The sequence below is a fragment of the Zootoca vivipara genome, chromosome 9, assembly GCF_963506605.1.
Source record: "Zootoca vivipara chromosome 9, rZooViv1.1, whole genome shotgun sequence".
NCBI lineage: Eukaryota > Metazoa > Chordata > Lepidosauria > Squamata > Lacertidae > Zootoca > Zootoca vivipara.
Window position 1 is genome coordinate 16,456,451 of NC_083284.1, and position 22,775 is coordinate 16,479,225.

At 44.5% G+C, this 22,775-nt stretch overlaps 1 protein-coding gene across 5 annotated transcripts in view; it reads left to right on the top strand.

The window, feature by feature from the left end:
• CCSER1 (coiled-coil serine rich protein 1) overlaps positions 1–22,775 on the top strand; it is a 706,782-nt gene that overhangs the window by 128,587 nt on the left and 555,420 nt on the right. For all 5 annotated transcript variants that reach the window (XM_035113300.2, XM_035113303.2, XM_035113302.2 and 2 more), the window contains exon 3: positions 1,088–1,275. In XM_035113300.2, the coding sequence (XP_034969191.2) occupies positions 1,088–1,275 (188 nt within the window). The remainder of the gene's footprint in view (positions 1–1,087; positions 1,276–22,775) is intronic.

The window sequence follows — 22,775 nt, forward strand, 5'->3', positions numbered from 1 at the left end:
CCCAGATGGACAAAATTATTGTGCAGTGCTGGGGTGGAGAACCTGTAGCCTTCCAGGTGCTGTTGGACTCCAGCTCTTGCCAGCCCAAGCCAGCATGGCAAAGGGTTGGGGAGGCTGCTGGGAGTTGTTGACCAGCACCATCTGGAAGGTCGCCGGTTCCCCACCTCGGATCTCGTGTGAAAGGGTACACATTCAAAATAAGGCAAAATACTTAGGGGGAGCATGGGAGGGGAAGTAAATTACTATTCCTATGGCTTTCACCAGAGTGGACATTCTCTGCACAGCACACTTCTTCTTCCTCTCCTTCCTCTCTCTCTGTCTCTAAGACGCTCTGAGTTTGCATTACCCCTTTCTCCTGATTATCACTGGAGTCCATTTTGTCACCAGTTCCTGTCAAGATACAGGCATATTTTATGAATATTAATGTGTAGAATTTAAAGAAGCATTTACTTGATTTACTAGCATTTTACAAAAATCACTGCGGGGAGGGAAAGGGTTTTGCAATACTTTATTTTCTTACATTTATACATTGCTTAGGGAAGAACAGAGGAAGTTGCCTTATCCACCAGCTGAATGGCAGTAGCTATTCAGGGTTAGAGACAGGGGTGTTTCCTAGCTGTACCTAGGGAAGCTGGGGATTGAACCTGGGTTCCTTCTGCACAAGAAGTAGATGCTTTACCACTGAGCTACAGCTGTTCCCACTGAACCAAGGAGGCATACATGGATGTTTCTTGGGGGTCACCATCCAGGAACTGGCCAGACCCGGACCTGCTTAGCTTCAACAAGATGGCAGCCTCATGTGCCTTCAGACCATACCCTGGGACCAGTACAACTCCTCTTGCTTCTTGTTGCCTTCTCAGGAAGTGAATTATGTAATTGGCCAATTCACCCAATCCTTCAGCATGTATTGGTGTCCTTCCTGTGCATTTCTTGTCTGAATGCAGTGCTGTGGGCCTCAGTCAAGGTTCAACCTGCCGCAGCTAATTTACTTTAGAGAAACATGGCTTTGAGTTAAAGAAATGTTCAGTAGCTTTTGTGGCATGTGTGCTGACTGGATCTCTCTCTCCCCGCCCCCCTCATCCCACAGTGAATCTTGCTAGTAGTTTTAGTCCATACCGAGAAGGAAGATTCATAGAAAAACGCCTGAGATCCTCCTCAGAAGGCACTGCTGGGAGCAGTCGGATGATCTTGAAACCAAAGGATGGCAACCCAGAAGAAATGAACAGCTTGAGAAAGCAGAGAACGGGCTCCTCCTCATCTAAAATGAACAGCATGGTAGGTTTGCAGTACTTTAGCATTTGGGGGCATTTTCTTCAGGTGATCATTGCTTCTTTGCCTCTTGTTCTTAGTGACAAATGGGAAGTGGGGAAAGTGACAGCTAACATGGTATTGACGTATACAAAGGAATGGCAAGATCAGGTAGTGCCCAATGAAATTTTCACAAGACGTAAAATACAAGTGGAAATCTGTAACGAGGTTGTGAACTCCCTTTGTCTTTGTTTGGTATGCATGTTTTAAGCTACCATCCATTCAGGTTATAATGCTGCCAGCTCCAAAGTTGATTTTGCCACTGTAACTGGCTCTGCTCCAGCTCTGAGGCTGACTCTGTCTGTGGACCACCTGCCCAATTTCCTGAATAGGAGTGTGAGGCTGGGGAACACACCACATGAGATCAGATTCTTCTGCTTTATTCCTTTAACAGGTACATGTGCCACACAGAAAGGTGCCACATTTGTCAAGGTTCAAAGGCCAGTAAGGGACCTATCTATCCAATAGTGCAACCATGCTTAGTTCAAACACACAGAGGTATTACATGCTCCGAATTCTCACATATGGGAGGTGGGAAGGTGGCCGACCTTGGAAAGGGGTTGTGCTCCCCTGGAAGGAGCAGGATCAGAACTTGGGGATGCTCCTGGATTCAACACTGCTGGCTAGGAGCGTGTTTTTTCAGCTCTGCCTAATTTGCTAAGAGACAACTCTGTCAGGCAGAGACAACACGACCAATCTGGTAACTTCCAGATTGCATTACTGCACTGTGCTCTACGCTTTACCTTGAAGCAACACAGAAACATTAATGGGTTCAAAATGCAGCAGTCAGATTACTAGCTGGGGTTCCTTCACTGCACTGGCTCCCAGTTAATTTCCAGGCCCAATTCAAGGCATCAAACGACTCAGACCCCAAATACCTGAAAGACTGCCACTTTCCCTACAGACCCTCTTGGGTGCTAAGATTGGCAGAGGGGACCCTGTTGGTAGATCCTCTGCACTCAGAGTCTCTCTCTCTCTCCCTGTGTGTGTGTGGGGGGGGGGGGGGCTCAGGATAGGGCCTTCCTTGTGGCAGCCCCTAAGTTGTGGCACACCCTCTCCACAGTGGTGTGTCCGGCACCATCACTGTACAGCTTCTGGTGAATGCTGAAGATGGATTTTACACTTGAGGAGTGTATATTTTTAGGTCCCGCCTTATTTCTGTGGTTGTAAGTTGTTTTAATAAATGTGTTTTAATGTTCCAACTCTCCCAGGGCCCTCAGGGTGAATGGTGGGCAGTGTAGCAATAGTGGTTTATTAGTGCTTGGGCCATGGGCCGTTCACATATCAGATAAATAGGTACAATACAAGAACCAACAGTATAAAATACTACATAAAATCACACTGCCACCTAGAACCGTATAAAAACCTACATCATAACGATACTACGTAAATCACATGTAACATATATAAGCCTAACATATTGTAATATATATATATATATATTGTATATACACATATTGTAAGGGTGAAGTTTAATACTGTACAGATAAAAACATTAGTTATTTAAAAATACTATGGTTAAATAAGAGTACCCCGAAAGCAGCCAACTGCAATCTCATTAATAGCTCTATCCTGGATTTTCATTGCTGCTAGGGCAAAAAGTTTGTGAGTTACCCTAAGATCAGTGCCTGACAAGAGGTACAAAATCTTTTCTGGAATGGTACTGGAATATAAGTGGGTAATGCAGTGGTACCTCGGGTTACAAACACTTCAGGTTACAAACACTTCAGGTTACAAACACTTCAGGTTACAAACACTTCAGGTTACAGACTCCGCTAACCCAGAAATAGTACCTCAGGTTAAGAACTTTGCTTCAGGATGAGAACAGAAATCGTGCAGTGGTGGCACGGCGGCAGCAGGAGGCCCCATTAGCTAAAGTGGTGCCTCAGAACAGTTTCAGGTTAAGAACGGACCTCCGGAACGAATTAAGTTCTTAACCAGAGGCACCACAGTATAATAATAACAACAGAATACAATAACATAAATAAGGCTGGATAAGACCAGTGATCCATCTAGTACAGCATCCTGTTTTTCATACTGCCCGATGTCTCTGGGAAGCACCCAAGCAGGGAATTAACACAATAACCTCTCATTATTGCTCCCCGACAACAGGATGATTTGGAGGCATGCTTGTACTCTGCCTGCAGGTTGCCTGTAGCTATCATTAGTACCGTGTTTCCCCTTTTTTAATACGTACTCATAAAGTAAGCCATGGCAGGATTTTTAAGTATCTGCGAAATACAAGACATACCCCGAAAATAAGACATACCTTGTTGCTTTCCTTTAGAGCCTCAGAGAGGCTTGAGACCAGGTGGGAGGGGGTGCATGAATTGAGCGCGTTGCCAGGCGAGCCGCGCTAGGAGGACTCCCCCCCCCCGCTCTTCCCAGGACTTTTTTCCACTCCGGCCGAGCGCCTGAACGGGGAAACCCCTTGGCGTCGGGAGGCCTGCCGGCCTCTTCTGTGCCGCCAGAGCGTCATGGGCTGCATGGCCCAAGGCTGAGCGGCGGCGGGAGGCCCGTGGGCCCTTCCGCGCTGCCGGGGCGGCGGATGGCGGCGGGAGCGCTGCTGGCCCCTTCCGCGCCGCTGGAGTGTCGTGGGCTGCATGGCCCAAGGCTGAGCGGCGGCGGGAGGCCCACGAGCCCTTCCGTGCTGCCGGGGCGACAGGAGCGCTGCTGGCCCCTTCCGAGCCGCTGGAGCGTCGTAGGCTGCATGGCCTGAGGCAGAGCGGCGGCGGAAGGCCTGCAGGCCCTTCCATGCTACCGGGGCGACAGATGGTGGCGGGAGCGCTTCTGGCCCCTTCTGCACCACCAGAACATCGTGGGCTGCATGGCCGCCGGGGCGATGAACGGCAGCGGGAGCGCTGCTGGCCCCTTCCGCGCCGGGGGCGAGTTGGCAGCTGATTGACAGGCGGCCTCGCCAATGCCTGGAGGGAGAGGGGCGGCGAGGAGCACGTGAGGGAGACCCCACCCCACCCCCTAATGGAAACGGCTCGGGGTGGGGAGGCAGGAGCACTTCAGGGAGCGCTGCCGTGGCGCTGCCGCCGCCGCTTTGCCCAAGAAACCCGGGGGGGGTGCTTGTCGGGCGGGCCATGACGAACTCTCCCCGTTCCCTCTGGAGACAGGGTGCCACCGCCACCGCCTCCTCCTGGGGCAATTCTGCGGGACTTCAGCATAAAAGCACATTTCCTCAGAGATGTCGCGTGTGTGGCTGGCTGGCTGGCTGGCTACTTGAGTTTAAAGGCGCAGAGGATTCCCGAAGGGGTTCCCCTCGCGTACCCTCGCCCGCCTCCGCACGCGTTCAAGCGGGAAAGGAAGTTTGGCTCCTTGAGCTGCCGCCCCTTATGAATGCGTGTTTCGGTGTTGTGGACAAGGGTCTCGTTTCCCCCTCATGGGACCGGGATTACGCAGGCATCTTTCCGACGACCTACTTGCCATTCACCCCGGAGCCTTTCGCGTCTCTCTCATCTCCCCCCCCCGCTCTCCCGCCTCCATTTCGCGCCCGTCGGCTCCCATGTTAGCGATGGGATGGATGGCAGCACCCCGAGCCAGTAAGGTACCGTACCGTAATAAAAACCTAATAAAAAATTAAGACATCCCCTGAAAATAAGACACCTTGTGTTTTTTTGAGGAAAAAAGTTATAAGACGGTGTCTTAAAAAGGGGGAAACACGGTAGTAGTCGTGGATAGACTTTCCCTCCATGAGTTTTATTAATATGTCGTTTGTTTGAACCATTTAAACTCGTGGCCATCCCCCACATCTCGTGGAAGCAAATTCCATCACTTCGTTTTGTGTGCACCATGAGCACCTTCCTACATTGAAGCATTTGTTCAAGCCAGGAGGGAAATGTTGAATACAAAATGGACTTGAAGACCGTTGGAAAGTTGGGAGAAACAGGAGGATTAAACTAGCCCGCAGTGGAGTTTGATGTTTTTCCTGAAGAGGGCAGCATTACCTTTATTTTATTTTATGTTTACTTTTTATTTTATTTAATAAAGCTATTTTTGTAAAGATAAATACAGTAGCTGGAGTTATCCGGTTCTCGGTATCTCTGAAGAAGGTGTTTTGTGCTACAGAAGCTTTGCAGCAAGTGCCCTTCAGGCACAAAAGAAAGAGAGCCCTTTAAGGTCCTTTTTGTTTTGTTTTGTTTTGTTTCGTTTTCTCCTTGTCACTGGCAGTAAGGGGTGGCTTCTCTTTGCCTTGAGCGGTGAGGGAATAGCTGGATCCAGAAGGACTGATAAGATAGCAGGTTTTGTCAGAATGTTAATCCAGAGAGCAAAATGGGACCAGTGTTGGATTGGAGAAGACATGAAACAGTGTCTTATGTGTTCTTTCTCAAAACGTCTAACCGATTGAAGTATTCCTTCAGGAGTGCCAGCCTTTTTGTATATAGCCTCGGAACTCGAGCTTGGATGCACAATCATCGAATGAGAGTGTGTGTTTGCAATAGAGCCCTCTGTGCTTGTTGTCCATCGTAACCTAAGCTTATTGCTAGGCGATCAAGAGATGGATTTAGTCAATTTCTATGCCGCCTTTCCACAATGATCCATGCCCAAAGCAGTTTACAACAAGCACTAAGGAGTTTAGGTTGGAGGGGAGCCAGCAGGAGAAAGCAGTTCACAAAAAAATCAATAAATTAAAAGAAGACAAGAACCAACATTTTAGCAAACATAAATTCAGTGTTACTGATGAAACAAACCTGACTTACATATATAAAAAGAAAGTTAAAGTTGATTGATGTGGGTCTTATTACATTTCAGGGAGCCTTGGCAGCTTGGCTTAGATATGGTTCAGAGGTGGGAGAGATCCCTGTAGCAATAAATTTACGACTCCTGTGCAAGAAAAGACCTTAGGTACCATGAGATACTGCCCAATTCCCTTCACTCCCACTCCCCAATTATTCAGTCTATTTATTGGAGCCTTTTACTTCCTGCTTGCTTTTGGTCATTATATCACGTGGATGGTGGCAACACCTGTTTTCAAAAGTTTCCTCCCTGCTTCTCTCCAAATGGTCATCCCTGCAGTAATTTACCTATTCCACAAGATGTCAGTGTTACTCTTATTTTCTAATGCACATCTCTCTCAGACATCCTCAGCATCAGAGAGAAATGTGTATGAATTAGTTAGTCCAGGCAAGCACAAATGTTATCAGTATGAGCTTCTCCACACACATGGATTTGAGCTTTATTCCAGTTATTTCCTCTATCTGTTTATTTATCTGAAGGTATGAGTCAAGTTTGCTTCCACAAACTGAGGAGAGAAGGATTGCTACTTATTTGAGCTCAGGCTTTGCAGATCCAGCAGGGAAGTAGCTAATGGGGTCCTCCCAGCATGGATATTTTTCAAAATAAAGGCAGCATACAGGCCCGGCATCAGCAGGTTTGCAGGTTTAAAAAGGAAATAAAAACACACAACTGGCTCCATCCGGCCGCCATATTTGTTTTGGCCAAATAAGTTAGCTTAATGTAATTGAGGAATGTAATGTAATCAAGGAAATGGCCGCCACCTACAGCAATCCGAGGACAATCTGAGGGCCACATGCTCTCCAGGAGCAACAAGTCAGAGGTGGGCAGGGCCAGCGGTGAAAAGCAGGCAGAACAAAGGATATAACTCTCACCTCTTGTACATTCCCGCAGATGTGAACAAGTCAGAGGTCCCCCCCCCATCCTTCCCTCCACCCAGTCAAGCAAGTGACATTATTACAATTCAAGGACACATTCCAGTCAAGCTAAAGCACTTGGTAGAGGGTACAAAGTAGGATTGATGAGGAGTGTGGCCTGGTGAAGATGTGTGGTGGGGGAGAGCACTGAGGGCTAGACAGAGAAGCTTACAGAGCCACATTTAGCCTGAGATGCCCCACCTTTGACACTGAGTCACTGTTGCCACCAAGACACTGGGCAGCCTGTCAACACAGGAACATAGGAAGCAGCCTTATACTGAGCCAGGGTATTGGTTCCTCTAGCTCAGTATTGCTTACACCAGGCATCCCCAAACTGCGGCCCTCCAGATGTTTTGGCCTACAACTCCCATGATCTCTAGCTAAGAGGACCAGTGGCCAGAGATGATGGGAATCGTAGTCCAAAAATGGCTGGAAACTCAAGTTTGGGAAACCCTGGCCTACTCTGACAGACAGTGGCTCTCAAGGGTTTCAGGCAGGAGTTTTTCCTGCCCCTGTTGGAGATGTCAGGGATTGAACTTGAGACCTTCTGTGTGCAAGGCAGATGCTCTACGTTGCAGCCCTTCAAATGAAGAGCACATTAAAATAGAGGACTGTCCCTCTGCTCCTTCCATCAGAGGATGCTCTTCTGTAAAGGAGGGCACATGGCCACCCCAACATAATTTAATTTCCCTGCCTGCAGCCAGTCTACTTTCTTTCAGAGAGGGTGCTGTGGTTCCTGGTTAGGATGCAAGCTGTCACAGCTGCTTTGCTATGACAGCTGTATATTATCTGATTGAGAACAATGCAGAGCTTGTAGGTAAGCAGCACTCTGGACCTCATTTATTTAATTCAGCACAGGGAGCACTAACTTTCAGGTGTTATTAGCATAAAAACACTGCAAAACAGCGGCCTGGGACTTGAGTGTTCTATGCACTTCTAATTTTAAGGTCAACTCAGCCAGCAGCATTAACGCTGAAATGCACTCTCAGGAAAACAAGAGCCTCTAGCCGAGTAGTGTTGTTGTCAAAAGTCAGATCTGAAACACTTTGAACATTACAAAATTCAAGGTGGTTGGAGGCATTATTTGATGCGGGGTTTGTACTCTGCGTGTTTTGAAACGGCAACAGGAAGGCTGTGGTGGAGAAGGGCTGGAGTGGAGTGGGAGAACGCATGCTTTGAATGCGGATGGACTCAGGTTAAATCTCTGGCATCTTTAGGTAAGGCTGGGAAATACTCCTGTCTGGAAACGTAGAGAGACATTGCCAGTCAGGGTGAAGAATCCTGGCCGAGAGGGACATATGTTCTGACTGGGTAGAAGACAGCTCCTTAGGTTGAGGATTTCGGCACAATTCCATCTCTAATTCAGATTAAATGTAGTGTTTTATGTTTCGTTAGCTGTGTAGTCATAGAATTATAGAAGGGATCGAACCTGCAACCATGGCGTTATCAGCACCGCGCTCTAATCAACTGAGCTATCCAGTCCTGTTTTCAGCTTCTGCCAAGTCCTCAATGAGGGCTGCACACACTGGTGGTTTTGTTCCTGAAAGGAATCGCAATCCAACCCATCCCTGAGAATAATCAGGAGAATTCATTTCGGCATGGCCAGTGGTACTTTCAACACATATGCTTTGCTCATAATTGGTTGGCATCTGGAGCATTTTAACCCAGAAGAGGTGTATAAGCTGTTAGTACGCTTTTGTTAGGAGCGTCCTACTCTCATGTAGGGCCCTGGCAGAGACACATGCCTGGCTGGCATGTTCTCTCCCTCTTGGTCAATTGTTTGGAATCTTCAAAAGCTTTCCTCTGCCTGAACATCACAGCAACTAATGCCAAAAGGCATTAGCACACTTAGGGATCTGCAGAGTATTCACAGTTTGTGTAACAGAACTCAGTAGCTCAGCATTTTGGCTAATCTACTTTATTTACATATAATACATTTGGAGCATTCTGATTTAGCACCTGCCTCTTTCTCATCAGATAGCAAAGAGAGAAAGAAACAAAAGACTATAGTCCCACTTCACGGAACACAGTAATACAAACATCCTGTCTCTGTCACTTTCCACACTGTGGAATGAAAACATACACCGTCATGTGATGGACAACAATCCCATGACTGCAGACACGGAATGAATCTCCAACAAATTTATGCAGCTGTAGTGGATTTCCTCAATAAGCATACCACTGTGATGTTTGTAGTGATTTTACTTGATCAAACAGTGGCCGCTGTGTTGTTGTTGTTGTTTAGTCGTTTAGTCGTGTCCGACTCTTCGTGACCCCATGGACCATAGCACGCCAGGCACTCCTGTCTTGCACTGCCTCCCGCAGTTTGGTCAAACTCATGTTCGTAGCTTCGAGAACACTGTCCAACCATCTTGTCCTCTGACGTCCCCTTCTCCTAGTGCCCTCAATCTTTCCCAACATCAGGGTCTTTTCCAAGGATTCTTCTCTTCTCATGAGGTGGCCAAAGTATTGGAGCCTCAGCTTCACGATCTGTCCTTCCAGGGAGCACTCAGGGCTGATTTCCTTAAGAATGGATAGGTTTGATCTTCTTGCAGTCCATGGGACTCTCAAGAGTCTCCTCCAGCACCACAATTCAAAAGCATCAATTCTTCGGCGCTCAGCCTTCTTTATGGTCCAGCTCTCACTTCCATACATCACTACTGGGAAAACCATAGCTTTAACTATACAGACCTTTGTCGGCAAGGTGATGTCTCTGCTTTTCAAGATGCTGTCTAGGTTTGTCATTGCTTTTCTCCCAAGAAGCAGGCGTCTTTTAATTTTGTGACTGCTGTCACCATCTGCAGTGATCAAGGAGCCCAAGAAGGTGAAATCTCTCACTGCCTCCATTTCCTCCCCTTCTATTTGCCAGGAGGTGATGGGACCAGTGGCCCTGATCTTGGTTTTTTTGATGTTGAGCTTCAGACCATATTTTGCGCTCTCCTCTTTCACCCTCATTAAAAGGTTCTTTAATTCCTCCTCGCTTTCTGCCATCAAGGTTGTGTCATCTGCATATCTGAGGTTGTTGATATTTCTACAGTGGCCGCTGTAGAACTCACAAAAGTGGAGTTGGGTGGGTTTGGCTTAGCAAGTCAGTTTCCCCCTGTCAAAAACAAACAAAAAAGTAGTAGGCAATTGGAGTTGAAGAGAGGCAGTGTTAAGAAAGAATAACATCCAGAAGGGAAGTTACATAAATATAGTTTGTCATGTATTGCTGGCTACCTGCCTGTATTCTTTACAGGTTTGTTATTTGGATGGACACAGCAGACCAAAAGAGCTAGAGAAAACAGTTTGTAGAAGGGCCACTGAGGCAGACCAGATTTCTAGAACTGAGAGGCAAAAAAAAAAATATCTACCAATTGCTCAGCAGATTTTGTAAGTGCAACAAGCTAACACTGAGCAGGTTAATATTTCATCCAACAGGGAAGTCTGAGGCCCATTTTCCCACCAGCTGGTAATATATGCACTGTTTGCAATAAAACTTGACAGTGGCTCCTGCAGGAAGCAATCTGATTTTGCTATGGTGTGCATATATACCTTCTATGTTTTCATTATTCACATCTGAAATGCTTTCTCTTGGAATGGAATAGAGATGTGCTGTTTCTGTCACCCCTTCGCAGGAGAGATCTGACAGGTGAGGCAAATAGATCTCATTACCAGAGACAGATTTTAAAGAATCATTCAAAAGGGAAAAAGGGTGAGGTGGGGATAGAGATGGTAATGTAATTTCAGAGAAAATTTTGTACCACCTCACCATGGTCTTCCTCTATGTCTAGTAAATGTAGAACCCAGCTCCCCCAGAGGGCTTCACACAACACATAAACAACTCATGGAATTTAGTAAAAAAAACTTCTCAGAATTTTTTTTTCCAGAAGATTTATGAGCTTATTTGGGGTGTGTGTGTGTGTGTGTGTGTGTGTGTGTGTGTGTGTGTTTATCTATATCTATATGTATGTATGTCTTGGGAGAAAAGCAATGACAAACCTAGACAGCATCTTAAAAAGCAGAGACATCAGCTTGCGGACAAAGGTCTGTATAGATAAAGCTATGGTTTTCCCAGTAGTGATGTATGGAAGTGAGAGCTGGAGCATAAAGAAGGCTGCTTTTGAATGGACTGCGAGAAGATCAAACCTATCCATTCTGAAGGAAATAAGCCCTGAGTGCTCACTGGAAGGACAGATCGTGAAGCTGAGGCTCCAATACTTTGGCCACCTCATGAGAAGAGAAGACTCCCTGGAAAAGACCCTGATGTTGGGAAAGATGGAGGGCACAAGGAGAAGGGGACGACAGAGGATGAGATGGTTGGACAGTGTTCTCGAAGCTACCAACATGAGTCTGACCAAACTGCGGGAGGCAGTGGAAGACAGGGGTGCCTGGCGTGTTCTGGTCCATGGGATCATGAAGAGTCGGAAACGACTAAACGACTAAACAACAACAACAATGTATATATGTACGGGGGTGAGCTCCCGTTGCTTGGTCCCAGCTCCTGCCCACCTAGCAGTTCGAAAGCACATCAAAGTGCAAGTAGATAAATGGGGACCGCTCTGGCGGGAAGGTAAACGGCATTTCCGTGTGCTGCTCTGGTTCGCCAGAAGCAGCTTTGTCATGTTGGCCACATGACCCGGAAGCTGTCTGCGGACAAACGCTGGCTCCCTCGGCCTATAGAGTGAGATGAGCGCCGCAACCCCAGAGTCGGACACGACTGGACCTGATGGTCAGGGGCACCTTTATATATATGTATATCCTGTCATAAAAAATAAAGTCAGAAACCACAATATAAAGCAATCCACAATTCAGCTAAATCAAAATATTTGCAAAATGCCAAGACTGGCACAATAACAATTACAAAACAGCCATCAGAATTAAAACATCAAAATACCAGAAAGAGGAAATATTCAGCCTAAGGCCTCTTTAAGTAGTCATCTAAAACAGTGAGGGAGATTTACAGCTTAGTGGCAAAGCATCCCACAAAGTGAGCACCAGTACAGAAAAGACCCTAGATATGGTCACTATCAAGCAGGCCTCACAGAGTTGAGGGATGTTTGATCCAGACCTCAGATGGCATGTGGGGAGCCTTATGTTGAAGGTGGAACCAAAGATATGCTGTTCCCAGCCATTAAGTGCTTAACACATTAAGTGTGTTAACATCATTAAGTGGTTAACATCAGCACCTTGAACTGGGTCTGGAAGCAAAGTGGCAGAAGACTGTTGATGGCTGCTAACCATGATGGCTGTGGCCTCTGCAGTTGGAGGCAGCAATGCTTCTGAATACCAGTTGCTGGAAACCACAAGAGTGCTCTTGTGCTTGAATTTTGCTTGTGGGTTCTCCCCAGTCATCTGGTTGGCTGCTGTGAGAACAGGATGTTGGACCAAATGAACAATTGGCCTGATTCAGTAGGCTCTCCTTATGTCATTATGTTGAATGTTAGACTAGGTGAACCAACTAGTAGGTGAGCCAACTAAATTGAGGTGTGTGTCCCCACCACACTAGCTACCTGCACATCTGATAAGAGCACCACGTCAAGGAGTACCCCCAAGCTATGAACCTGAACTTTCAGGAGGGGTGAAACCCAGAACATTTTGTACAACAAACCAAAATCAGTTAGTCCACCTAATAGCTTGTTCTGCCCCATCCTGTCCTTCACAGCCACCAAGCAGCAGTTCACTGCTTTGGCTGCCTTCCTAGGATCAGATGAAAATGTGAGGTAAGAGTTGGGTGTTTTCTCGTGCCAAACTAATTGGCACTGAATTTGGTGGCTCAATAGTCTGAGATACTATGATACCATCTTTAGAATGAAAGAAAGGTTACTTCAAGGACCAGGTTGAGAGGTTCTGAACAGCAAGTAGTTTCACGTGCAATGCTCTTCCTTGCCTACAAGGGAGAAGCGACCTCAAAACCAAATTGGTTCCAACTGACTCTCCAACCAGACAGATTTGAGATGGGGGGATGCTGGCTGTCAGATGCTGCCAGTACCAATAAGCTGTGACAGCACTGCTTAGCATGCTGGTCCCTTTGCTATGCTTATTTTTCAGAGAAGCAGAGATACATGAATACAGATCTAGAATAAAAAAATTCCTTCAGTAGCACCTTAAAGACCAACTAAGTTTATATTTTGGTATGAGCTTTCGTGTGCATGCACACTTCTTCATGGTATCTGAAGAAGTGTGCATGCACACGAAAGCTCATACCAAAATATAAACTTAGTTGGTCTTTAAGGTGCTACTGAAGGAATTTTTTTATTTTGCTTCGACTCAGACCAACACGGCTACCTACCTGTAAACAGATCTAGAATGTACATGAAATGAAGATCCACCCATCCAGCTATGGTTCATTAATCTTCATAAGCTCTTTTCTTCTTTTTCCTTTTTAAATAAGAAGGGGCATGGCATGAAGCTAGGATGTTGAGTGTCTGGGCTGTGCTGAATATGATGCTTTTGACTTGGACTCCTTGCCATTTCTACAGGTGACAAAAAAGAACCAAAGCAGGGGTGCTGTGCTTACATATATTGGGGTGGGGGTGGGGGTGGAGAAGCTCCATTAATGCACGATGTCTTGCATAGTGTTCAGCGTTCTCAAGGGCTTTGCATAACAAAAAGTGATTGTGGCATTATAAAATTTTGTCAAGTGTTACGCTGGTTTCTTGAAGCATCTTTATTACAGCACTGTAGGAGGCCTGTAAGGTCTGTTGACTAAAAAAGTTCAAAGACATGCAGTTTTTCAATGTTATTTATTTTTATATCCCTTCCAGCAGTGTGTTGGATAAAAGGGCTTTGAGATACTCTGTTCTCTGGTTTTGTGTTTGTGTTCCGTTTATGTATAGAGCTAAGCCAAGGTTCTACTTCCTTGTCTTTATCACTTCTCTGCAAGCTAACAGAAGGAGCTGCCAGTCCCAAGTACTGCACTGGGCTACCTGGTGTGCCAAAACGGAGACATGAATCCATGACAAAATGCACCGCAGATGCTTTGAGAGGAATGGTGGTGCGTGTTTTGAAGTGTGGTGAACCAGTTCATTGATTCGCACTATATTGAAATGGAAATGTGTCTTCTGTTTCAGTAGATCATTGGCTACTCACGTATTGAGCAGTGGCTTAAATTGCTTTATGCTCGGTTCATTGTTTAGGGGATATGAATACATAGCTGGGCTCCTGTTAGCCCTTCAGATTGTGTGGCGAACTTTTGGAAGAGTCTTAAGGACCCTGTTAGTGGAGGCAGACTACAACTTATTTCTGCATCAGGAGAACAGATTTTCAGGAGGAAACCTTTGAAATTTTGTCCTGTTCTACTGCCTTAGAAGAATGCAGCTCTCAGTCACTAAACCCTGCAAGTGTTTATAAAGATGAAGTACTCTTAAAGTACACAACTAGTCAATTCAATATATATGTGCGGAAGTCTTGAGACATAAATGTCCTTACTTATTTCAATTTAGTTAGAATATTATATTTATATATCCCATCTCAATGCAATTTAGCGTAATGAAGTACAAAATGTGAAATGCATAAGGAATTCAATAAAACATTAAACATATAAAACACTAAAAGTTTTTCAGACCTGGGAGCGGATTATAATATAGCACCAACATAAAAGAAAACTGGTCAACAACAGTTGTGTTAACTAGTATCATAAAAATACTTCGATTGGTATTCAAGTAAGCTGTACTCAGAGTAACACCATTGAAATTGATGAGCATGACTAAGATCCATTTATTTCACCATGTCTACTCAGAGTAAAACTTCATTACATGCCACCCTTTATACCTAAAGCAGTTTGGAGCAGTGGCAAATTTTGAATTTTGAGATAATGTTCTGGGCACCCATCATAATATGGCTACCATGGGAGACATGGTGCAACACAAAAATAGAGAGGCTATAGTCTTCTTCCCTTGCACCCAGACACCCTCACACTGTGTGAAGTCACCGTTGTCCTGCTAATCCTGATTGTGGAGATCCCACAATAATGATGTGCACACTCAATAATAACAGCAGGGAGCCTTTCCCAGTTCTAGGAAAAATAAACAAGGTGGACACACTACACTCTCTCACACAGACAACACATACCTAGAGATCACAGACACACTTGCATCTCTCTTACTTCTCACTTCACATGTACATCTCTCCCCCTTCCTCTGCCAAAGGGCATCTCCCACTCCCTTACACAGATCAAACATACACAAACCATGTGCCTCCATCTCTCCCTCTCGCACAGACTACACATGCATCCATGCCTCCCCCTACCACAGGTGGCAATGAAGGCATTTGCTGGCAGCAGGCTGACAATCCCTGAACTAAACAGAGCTTTTAAAAACAGTTTACGATTTATAATACAGCAGGTGATGCACCATAATAGCACTGGGAAAACCACAGCTTTGAAATGCCTGAGAAGGAAGCTGCGTTTTTCACTGGTGCCGAAAACTAAGTAAAGTTGGCACCAAATGCATCTCCAAGGGGAGGTCATTTTAGAGGTTGGGTGACACCATAGAGAAAGCCCTTTCTTGGGCCACCACACTATAGACTTCCCCTGGTGGTGGAACAACAAGAAAGGCTTCCCTGGCCAATCTTAAAGCATGGCAGAGCTGGCCCACCCACGAGGCAGAGTGAAACAGCTGTCTCAGGCGGCAGAAACAGAAGAGGTGACACCCCACCATTTATGTCGCTGGAGAAGCAACTCAAGTAAGGGAGGCTTCAGCAGTGGCAGAGCGGTGCAGCACTGCTGCTGTGCCATGTTGCTGCTGGTCTCTCCCTGCCCCTAGGGGTGGAGGGAAGCCAGTGTCAAAGCACTCTGGAACAACTCAGGAGCCAAAACATCTCAGGCTGCCACTGAAGCATGGGGAGGTTGGCAGAGAGAGCTGTGTTCCACAAGGCTTTGAATTGGGCTCAGAAGCATAAATTATAGGCTTTTGAATCATATAGTTGGAAGGGACCCTGAGCGCCATCTAATCCAACCACCTGCAATGCAAGGATCTCTGTTAAGCATGCATGACAAATGGTCATCCAACCTCTGCTTTAAAACCTCCAATGAAGGAGGGTCCACAACCTTCGAAGGGAGTCCATAATTAATTTCCATAATTAGCATTTCTGGAGTTACTTTACTTTTTAATGTTTTTTGAAATGGTAGAAAATGGCTGAACATTGTTTTTTATGGTTCCAGGTTAAAGCTAGTCAATGCCTTGTGTGCATGGCAATGTTAGTGGCTAGCCAGGTTTTCCCTAGTATCTCTTGTTCTTTCCCAAGCTTAATATTGTTATTTCCTAACTTTGCTTATAGGGCAGGAACTTCAAACCACCCTGTTGAACACCATCCAACCGATACCATCTATGTCAGAGCCATATAAATCAGCACTTGCCAGCTGTATGCAAAATTTATGACATGGGTCTGTTCTACGGCCTTGTTTATGTGTTTGGTTTGGTTTCCATTTTTGATATTGCCACTTTCTGGCCTTAACCTAAGGCCAGTTTAGATACACCACCCGTGATTAATAATAGAATGGGTAGCAGATGCACTGCTTAGCTTCATTATTGCATGCAGACAATGAAAAGGAGCACAGGGCATCCATACTGAAATTGAGCTCTTAAATATCACTTGCCAATTTTGTGACATCTTAACCGCGTCGTGAAAGCAATCCAAGTTCTTTTGGCCTCTCTTTCCAGTTTGATGACATTTAAGGCTAGCTTTTTGAAGGGAACACAGATCTAAAGCTCTGATCAGGACATCTTGGGCCTTTTGAGAAGGGTCAGGACAATGAAAGGCTTGTGTATACCAGTAATTTCATTTCTTTTTTTACCACCTGGGGGCATTTGTACCTGTTGTTTTCTCACGATCTCTTAACACTATTCCTACAGATCAGAATAAACATAGGTATTGCATGGTTGTTCACATGCTATATTCAACGGGTGTACAATTTGTGTAGCTGTGACATGAATACTTGAGCTGTGCACTTGAACAGGTATCAACATGAAATGTTCAACAAATGTGCACTGTGATACTTGCATACTCAATACCTAAGCCATACGAATCTGCAGGTGTATACTCTCACACAAACACTTTTGTAGAGAAAGTGGGTGCCTGTTTTCAGTGTCATGTGTGAACCTGCCTATAGTTGAAGCAAAATGCAACTGATTTGTTGTGTTTTTAGTTATCTATTCACTTGTCGCAATGTCATGAATATCGTGTCCTCCCTAAAAGAGGGCACGTGTAGTGGTGAGACCTGGAGACTGACCTCCTGGTTGTGGGTGGGTATATTGGATAGCCACAACAACTGATTGGTAGGTCCCTCGTTGCTGGGTGTAATCTGGCCAATGGGGTGCAGTCTAAATCGATCAAGGGACCTATATATACCTATGCATGTGACCCAGAGCTTCCTCTTTCGGATCGTGCATCGGAACACCTGCCCAGCTCTCCCTACTTTTAGGGCATTTTGTGATTGACCTTGCTATGCCATCGTGTGTCATCTGTCATTGGGACAGGGGCACAGCAGGAATTTCCCCCACTTGGCTGTTTGGGTTTCCCCTGCCGCATAGCAAATCGTCACAACTTGTAAGGTTGGGGATAGGCACTGGTTCAGGTGATAAGGATGGGAGAATGGTCTCACCATTCCTATGTGAAGGGTACTCCATTAAAGGAATCCAGGGACTCAACTTGGTTTGGTCAACCCCCAAGAGGGGGTTGTGCCCATGCCTGAGTCCAGGGGAGCATCTGGGGAGTGAACAGAGTCTGTTCCCAGGCTTTTCACCTACCTCAGGTGTTTACTCTTGGCTGACCTATGATTGAGCTCTGGGTCAGCGCTACCTGCAAGGGTGCAGGGAGCTTGTCGAACCAGAGCCTATGCAACCATTAACTTTTCTGTAATCAATAAATTCTGCCAAAAACCAAAACTAAAATTTGAGTCAAATGTGTGTTTATTTAGGGGGGAGGTCTCTGGGTCTGAGCACACAAAATTTAGGGACAATCCACAGTGCTGCTCCCTGTGTTTCATGAATATTTCTGACAACGTTTAACAACATTCACCCCCCTCATTCAGTTGTTTAGCAATCCCTTCAAAAGTGTTATGTTTCTAGCGTTTTGCATCAATCTCTGAAGTGGGGCCCCTAGGCCTGTCCAAGGAAAGGGCTACAGACTTCCTTTGGAACCAAATACAACCCCAGGTAATGGGCAGAAGGGTGAGCCATTTGGGGGTGGGGTGGGACTGATCCTTCACTCTGGGAACATTGAGCAGGTTAGGAGGCAGTGAGCTTCCTAAACAGCCAGTGACCATAGCAGGGCAGAGTGAAACAAACTTTGGAACACCAGCTTGTGAAGCAAAATAAAATAGTTTCTTACTATTACTCAGCTGAAATCTGTCTTCCAGCTTCTCAAGTTTACTTCCCCTAAGAAAGAGGCTTATATTTTTCTGCCTCATTCCAGTGCACCTTAGGTGTAAGGTGTAGACTTTTGAACTTACCTGGCTGTCAAAAGGTTCCTAAGGGTGGTGTATATATTTTTCATTCCAGCAAACATTTATTCAACACTCTGCAGCCTTCCTGGCTGCCCATGCTTCCCGATCTGAAAAAGCCCTATGGAAGGAGGTACTCCATGATGCAGACACCCAGGAAGGCTGTAGAGTGTAGACAACCAGAGAGACGATTTGCAGAATGATGCTTACAAATAAACCCTGGACATCTTCTAAATACAACAAAAACCCTACACTCCATATAAATCTCCTCTCCTCTTTGATAAATGCAATTTCTTTTCTAGTTATTGGATGGAGAATGGTTGTGGGGCCAGGGGGTGGGAATTCAAGAGAAATTTCCAACGCATAACTACTTACCGTAACACAATGGGGATTCAAGGGATTCCTTTGATGGACAATTGCTCCCTGAGGCTACTGTTCAGGTAGTGGCTATAGCTCAAATGCAGATCATCATATTTGCATGCAGAGGTCCCAGGTTCAGTTCCCACTAGTGGTAGGGAGTAGCAGGTAGAGCTGGGAGATAACCATGTCTGAAATCCTGGAAAGCTGCTGCCAGGCACCGTAGACAGTTCAGAGCTGAATAACCCAACAGTCCAGCTCAGTCAATCAATCAGTCAGTCAGTCAGTCAGTAACTTCCTGTTATTCCAGTGCTACATCCCTGGCTCCTTTTTCTTAAACCTCATAAGGTTTTTATACAGTAATTGGTTTTGCTAACAAATCTTCAATCTGTTTATTTGAAGCAGCTGCCCAACCCTGGGGCAGAACTGCAGACACATGACTTTCTCTGCCCCCTGCAGTAGTCCTTGTTAACATATAAGCTCTCTGTCCACACACACCCTTATATTATTGGGTGTTTTGCTAGCAAGTTAACTGCAGAATTCAAAAACACATTCTCACCTGATTTAGGGCAGCACCAAAATATATCAGCACTCCAACTCAAACTATTGATCAGGCCATGAATACAAAGGAAAGCTTAGTCCATAAAGGTCAAGTATGATTTCTTCTTGCGAGGTTGCAGTAAAATATTTATTTGGTGTCAGACAGATAATGTACTCTAGCTGCTTCGATAAACACAGGGAATTCAGAAGGTTGTTTTATAAGCATGCTGCAAATGAATGACACTTTTCAATTCCTGTTCTGTGGCGAAGGGCCAACTTTTATTAATCCAAAATGAACAACTCCTACAGATATGGAACGAATACAAAGAGAAATGAAGCACAGATTTCTCTTTGTTACCTTTGAGGGATGCTCACATGTTATATTCAGCAAGTATATGGTCTGCGTACCTTGTTTACGCAAGTAGTGTACTCATACTGTTATTCACACATAAAGGTCAAAGAATGTGCAGTGTGTGTACCTGTGTGCATGACTAATTGCAAATGGGCACCTGTGAACATAGAAATTAATCTCTCTAAAGCTGGGAGGTTGGATATCTCTATGGTTCCAATTCTTCCAGACAAGGAATTTTGATTTAGAGGAGTTAGATCCTAGTACTGTGTTAAGAGGGACGCGGGTGGCACTGTGGTCTAAACCACAGAGCCTAGGGCTTGCCGATCGGAAGGTCAGCGGTTCAAATCCCCATGATGGGGTGAGCTTCCGTTGCTCAGTCCCTGCTCCTGCCAACCTAGCAGTTCGAAAGCACGTCAAAGTGCAAGTAGATAAATAGGTACCGCTCCGGCGGTAAGGTAAACGGCATTTCCGTGTGCTGCTCTGGTTTCACTGTGCTGCTGGCCACATGACCCAGAAAAACTGTCTGTGGACAAACGTTGGCTCCCTCGGCCAGTAAAGCGAGATGAGCACTGCAACCCCAGAGTCATCCGCGACTGAACTTAACGGTCAGGGGTCCCTTTACCTTTACCGTGTTAAGAAGGGCAACACTTTGGAAAACAGCAACCGCAAATAAACAGGTTAAATATTTGTTAGCAAAACCAATTATAAAATCCATACAGGATTTAGGAAGAAGGAGGCAGGGATGTGGTATTGGAATCAATAGCACAGAACAAAGATTGCATGTGATTTGGTGCTTGGTAAAGAAATCATTAGCAAGCTTATTGCTACAAAAAACCCAATATAAATTGTTGTTAGGTGGTTAATTTCTACTAGACTTAATACATTTATTCAGGGCCTTTTTTCCCCAGCCGGAACTCCGTTCCGGCACCTCTCAGGTGGGTGCCCTTAGCATTCTAAGAGAACGAGGGAGGCGTTCATGGTGAGTTCTGGCACCTCCCCCCCCCCAAGAAAAATAGCACTGCATTTTTTTTTCCATTTAAAAAAGCAAGTTTATTAATCAATTTAAAACATAACATAGAACAGAGGCATAGACGGCAACAGTGTAAGACAAAAACATCCAATCTTATAAATCATGACCATAGCCTATATCTATGCATATCTATGCGAATAAAAAAATACCCCTTCCCCCCTCCCCCCTCCCCTCTTTCTTTCTAAACCTTCCCTTACCATCATCCCTCCCTCCCCTCTGTTACCCTCTTTCCATATCGTACAATATGTATGTTATATATATATACAACAATTTCAGAACAAGAAGAGAGAGAGAAAAATCAATAAGAATCATCGAAACTATAAATGTTAACTCCTTCCTGCCATTTTCTAATGTATTCTTAAACTTATGCGAACGTACTACACCCAGTATATTTCTCTATTATACATGTCTAATACGTTCATTTTTCTTCATGCATCAAAAACCATATATATAAATTCAATTTTTCTTTCCCCCTTCTTTCTGTTTAATCAGTTATTACCAAATTCAGTGCACCTTTAGTATAGTTTTGAACGTATAATTTATATTTTATCCAATTTTCTGAGAAGTTTTTTTGCGATTTGCCTTTCAGGTTGTTTGTTAATAGGGCCATTTCTGCCAATTCTTGTAATTTACTCTGCCAATCCGTCAAAGTGGGGGCTTCAGTCTCCTTCCAGCTTTTTGCTATCAATAACCTAGCGGCTGCGGTTGCATATAAAAATAATTCTTTCATTGCCGTTGGAATTTCGTTTCCAATTATACTTAAAATAAACGCTTCCGGCTTCTTAACAAAGGTTGTTCCTAGCATTTTCTTAATTTCCTCATAGATTTGGTTCCAAAATGTTTTGATCTTTTGGCAGGCCCACCACATGTGAAAAAGGTCACCCTTGTTTGCCCCACACCTCCAACAGGTGCTTGATGCATTTTTATATATTTTTGATAGTCTATAAGGGGTCAAGTACCACCGATGCTGGACTTTGAGCATGTTTTCTTTAATAGTATAACTCGCTGTAAAATTCATGTTAACCCTCCATAGTTGTTCCCAGTCTGCCAACATAATGGGTCGCCCAATATCTTGCGCCCACTTTATCATATTGCTTTTTACAGCCTCCTCCATTACGTGGTAATCCAGTAATAATTTGTACATTTTTGATATATTTTTGTTATTATTATTTATTAAGTTGACTTCTAATTTTGATGGTTTTTTCTCGAATCCTAATTTCTTATCCTTTATGAATAAATTATAAATTTGATGGTACTCCAACCATGTTGTGAAATATTTTTTAACTTCTTCATATTTTTTAATTGTTATTTGCTCATCCTTTTCTATTAATATGTTGTTATATGTTGTCCAGCATCCGTTCATGTTTCTTTTCTTGACCGCTGTTGCTTCCGTTGGGGATATCCATTTTGGGGTTTTTGGTTCTAAGTATTTTTTATATTTCCCCCATGTTTTTAGTAAAGGATATCTTATTATATGATTATTAAATCCTGTGTGGGACTTGCATTTCTCATAATTTAGGTAGGCATGCCACCCGAATCGGGTGTCATGCCCCTCCAAATCTAAAAGTTCTGTATTTTTCAAAATGAACCATTCCTTTAACCATACGAAGCACACCGCCTCAAAATAAATTTTTAGATCCGGGAGCCCGAACCCCCCCCTTTCCTTAGTATCGATTAATACTTTATGCTTTAGTCTGGGTCTTTTCCCGGACCATATAAATCTTGATAATTCTTTTTGCCAATTATCTAAAAATTCTAATTTTCGTATGATTGGAATTGTTTGAAATAAGAAGAGTAATTTTGGTAACACATTTAATTTAATTGCAGATATGCGCCCCAGAAAGGAGAGGTGAAGTCTATTCCACAGTTCTAAATCCTTTTTTATTTCCCCCCAAGTTTTCCGATAATTATCTTCAAATAGGTTTAAGTTTTTTGGAGTGATCCAGATCCCCAGATATTTTATTTTCGAATATATCTTTAAATTTGTTGCTTTTTCTATATTCAATTGTTCTTCCTTTGATAAATTTTTAACTAATAGCTTTGTTTTTCCTAAATTTAATTTAAATCCCGAGACTTTCCCATACTCTTTCATTACTTCTAATACTTTAT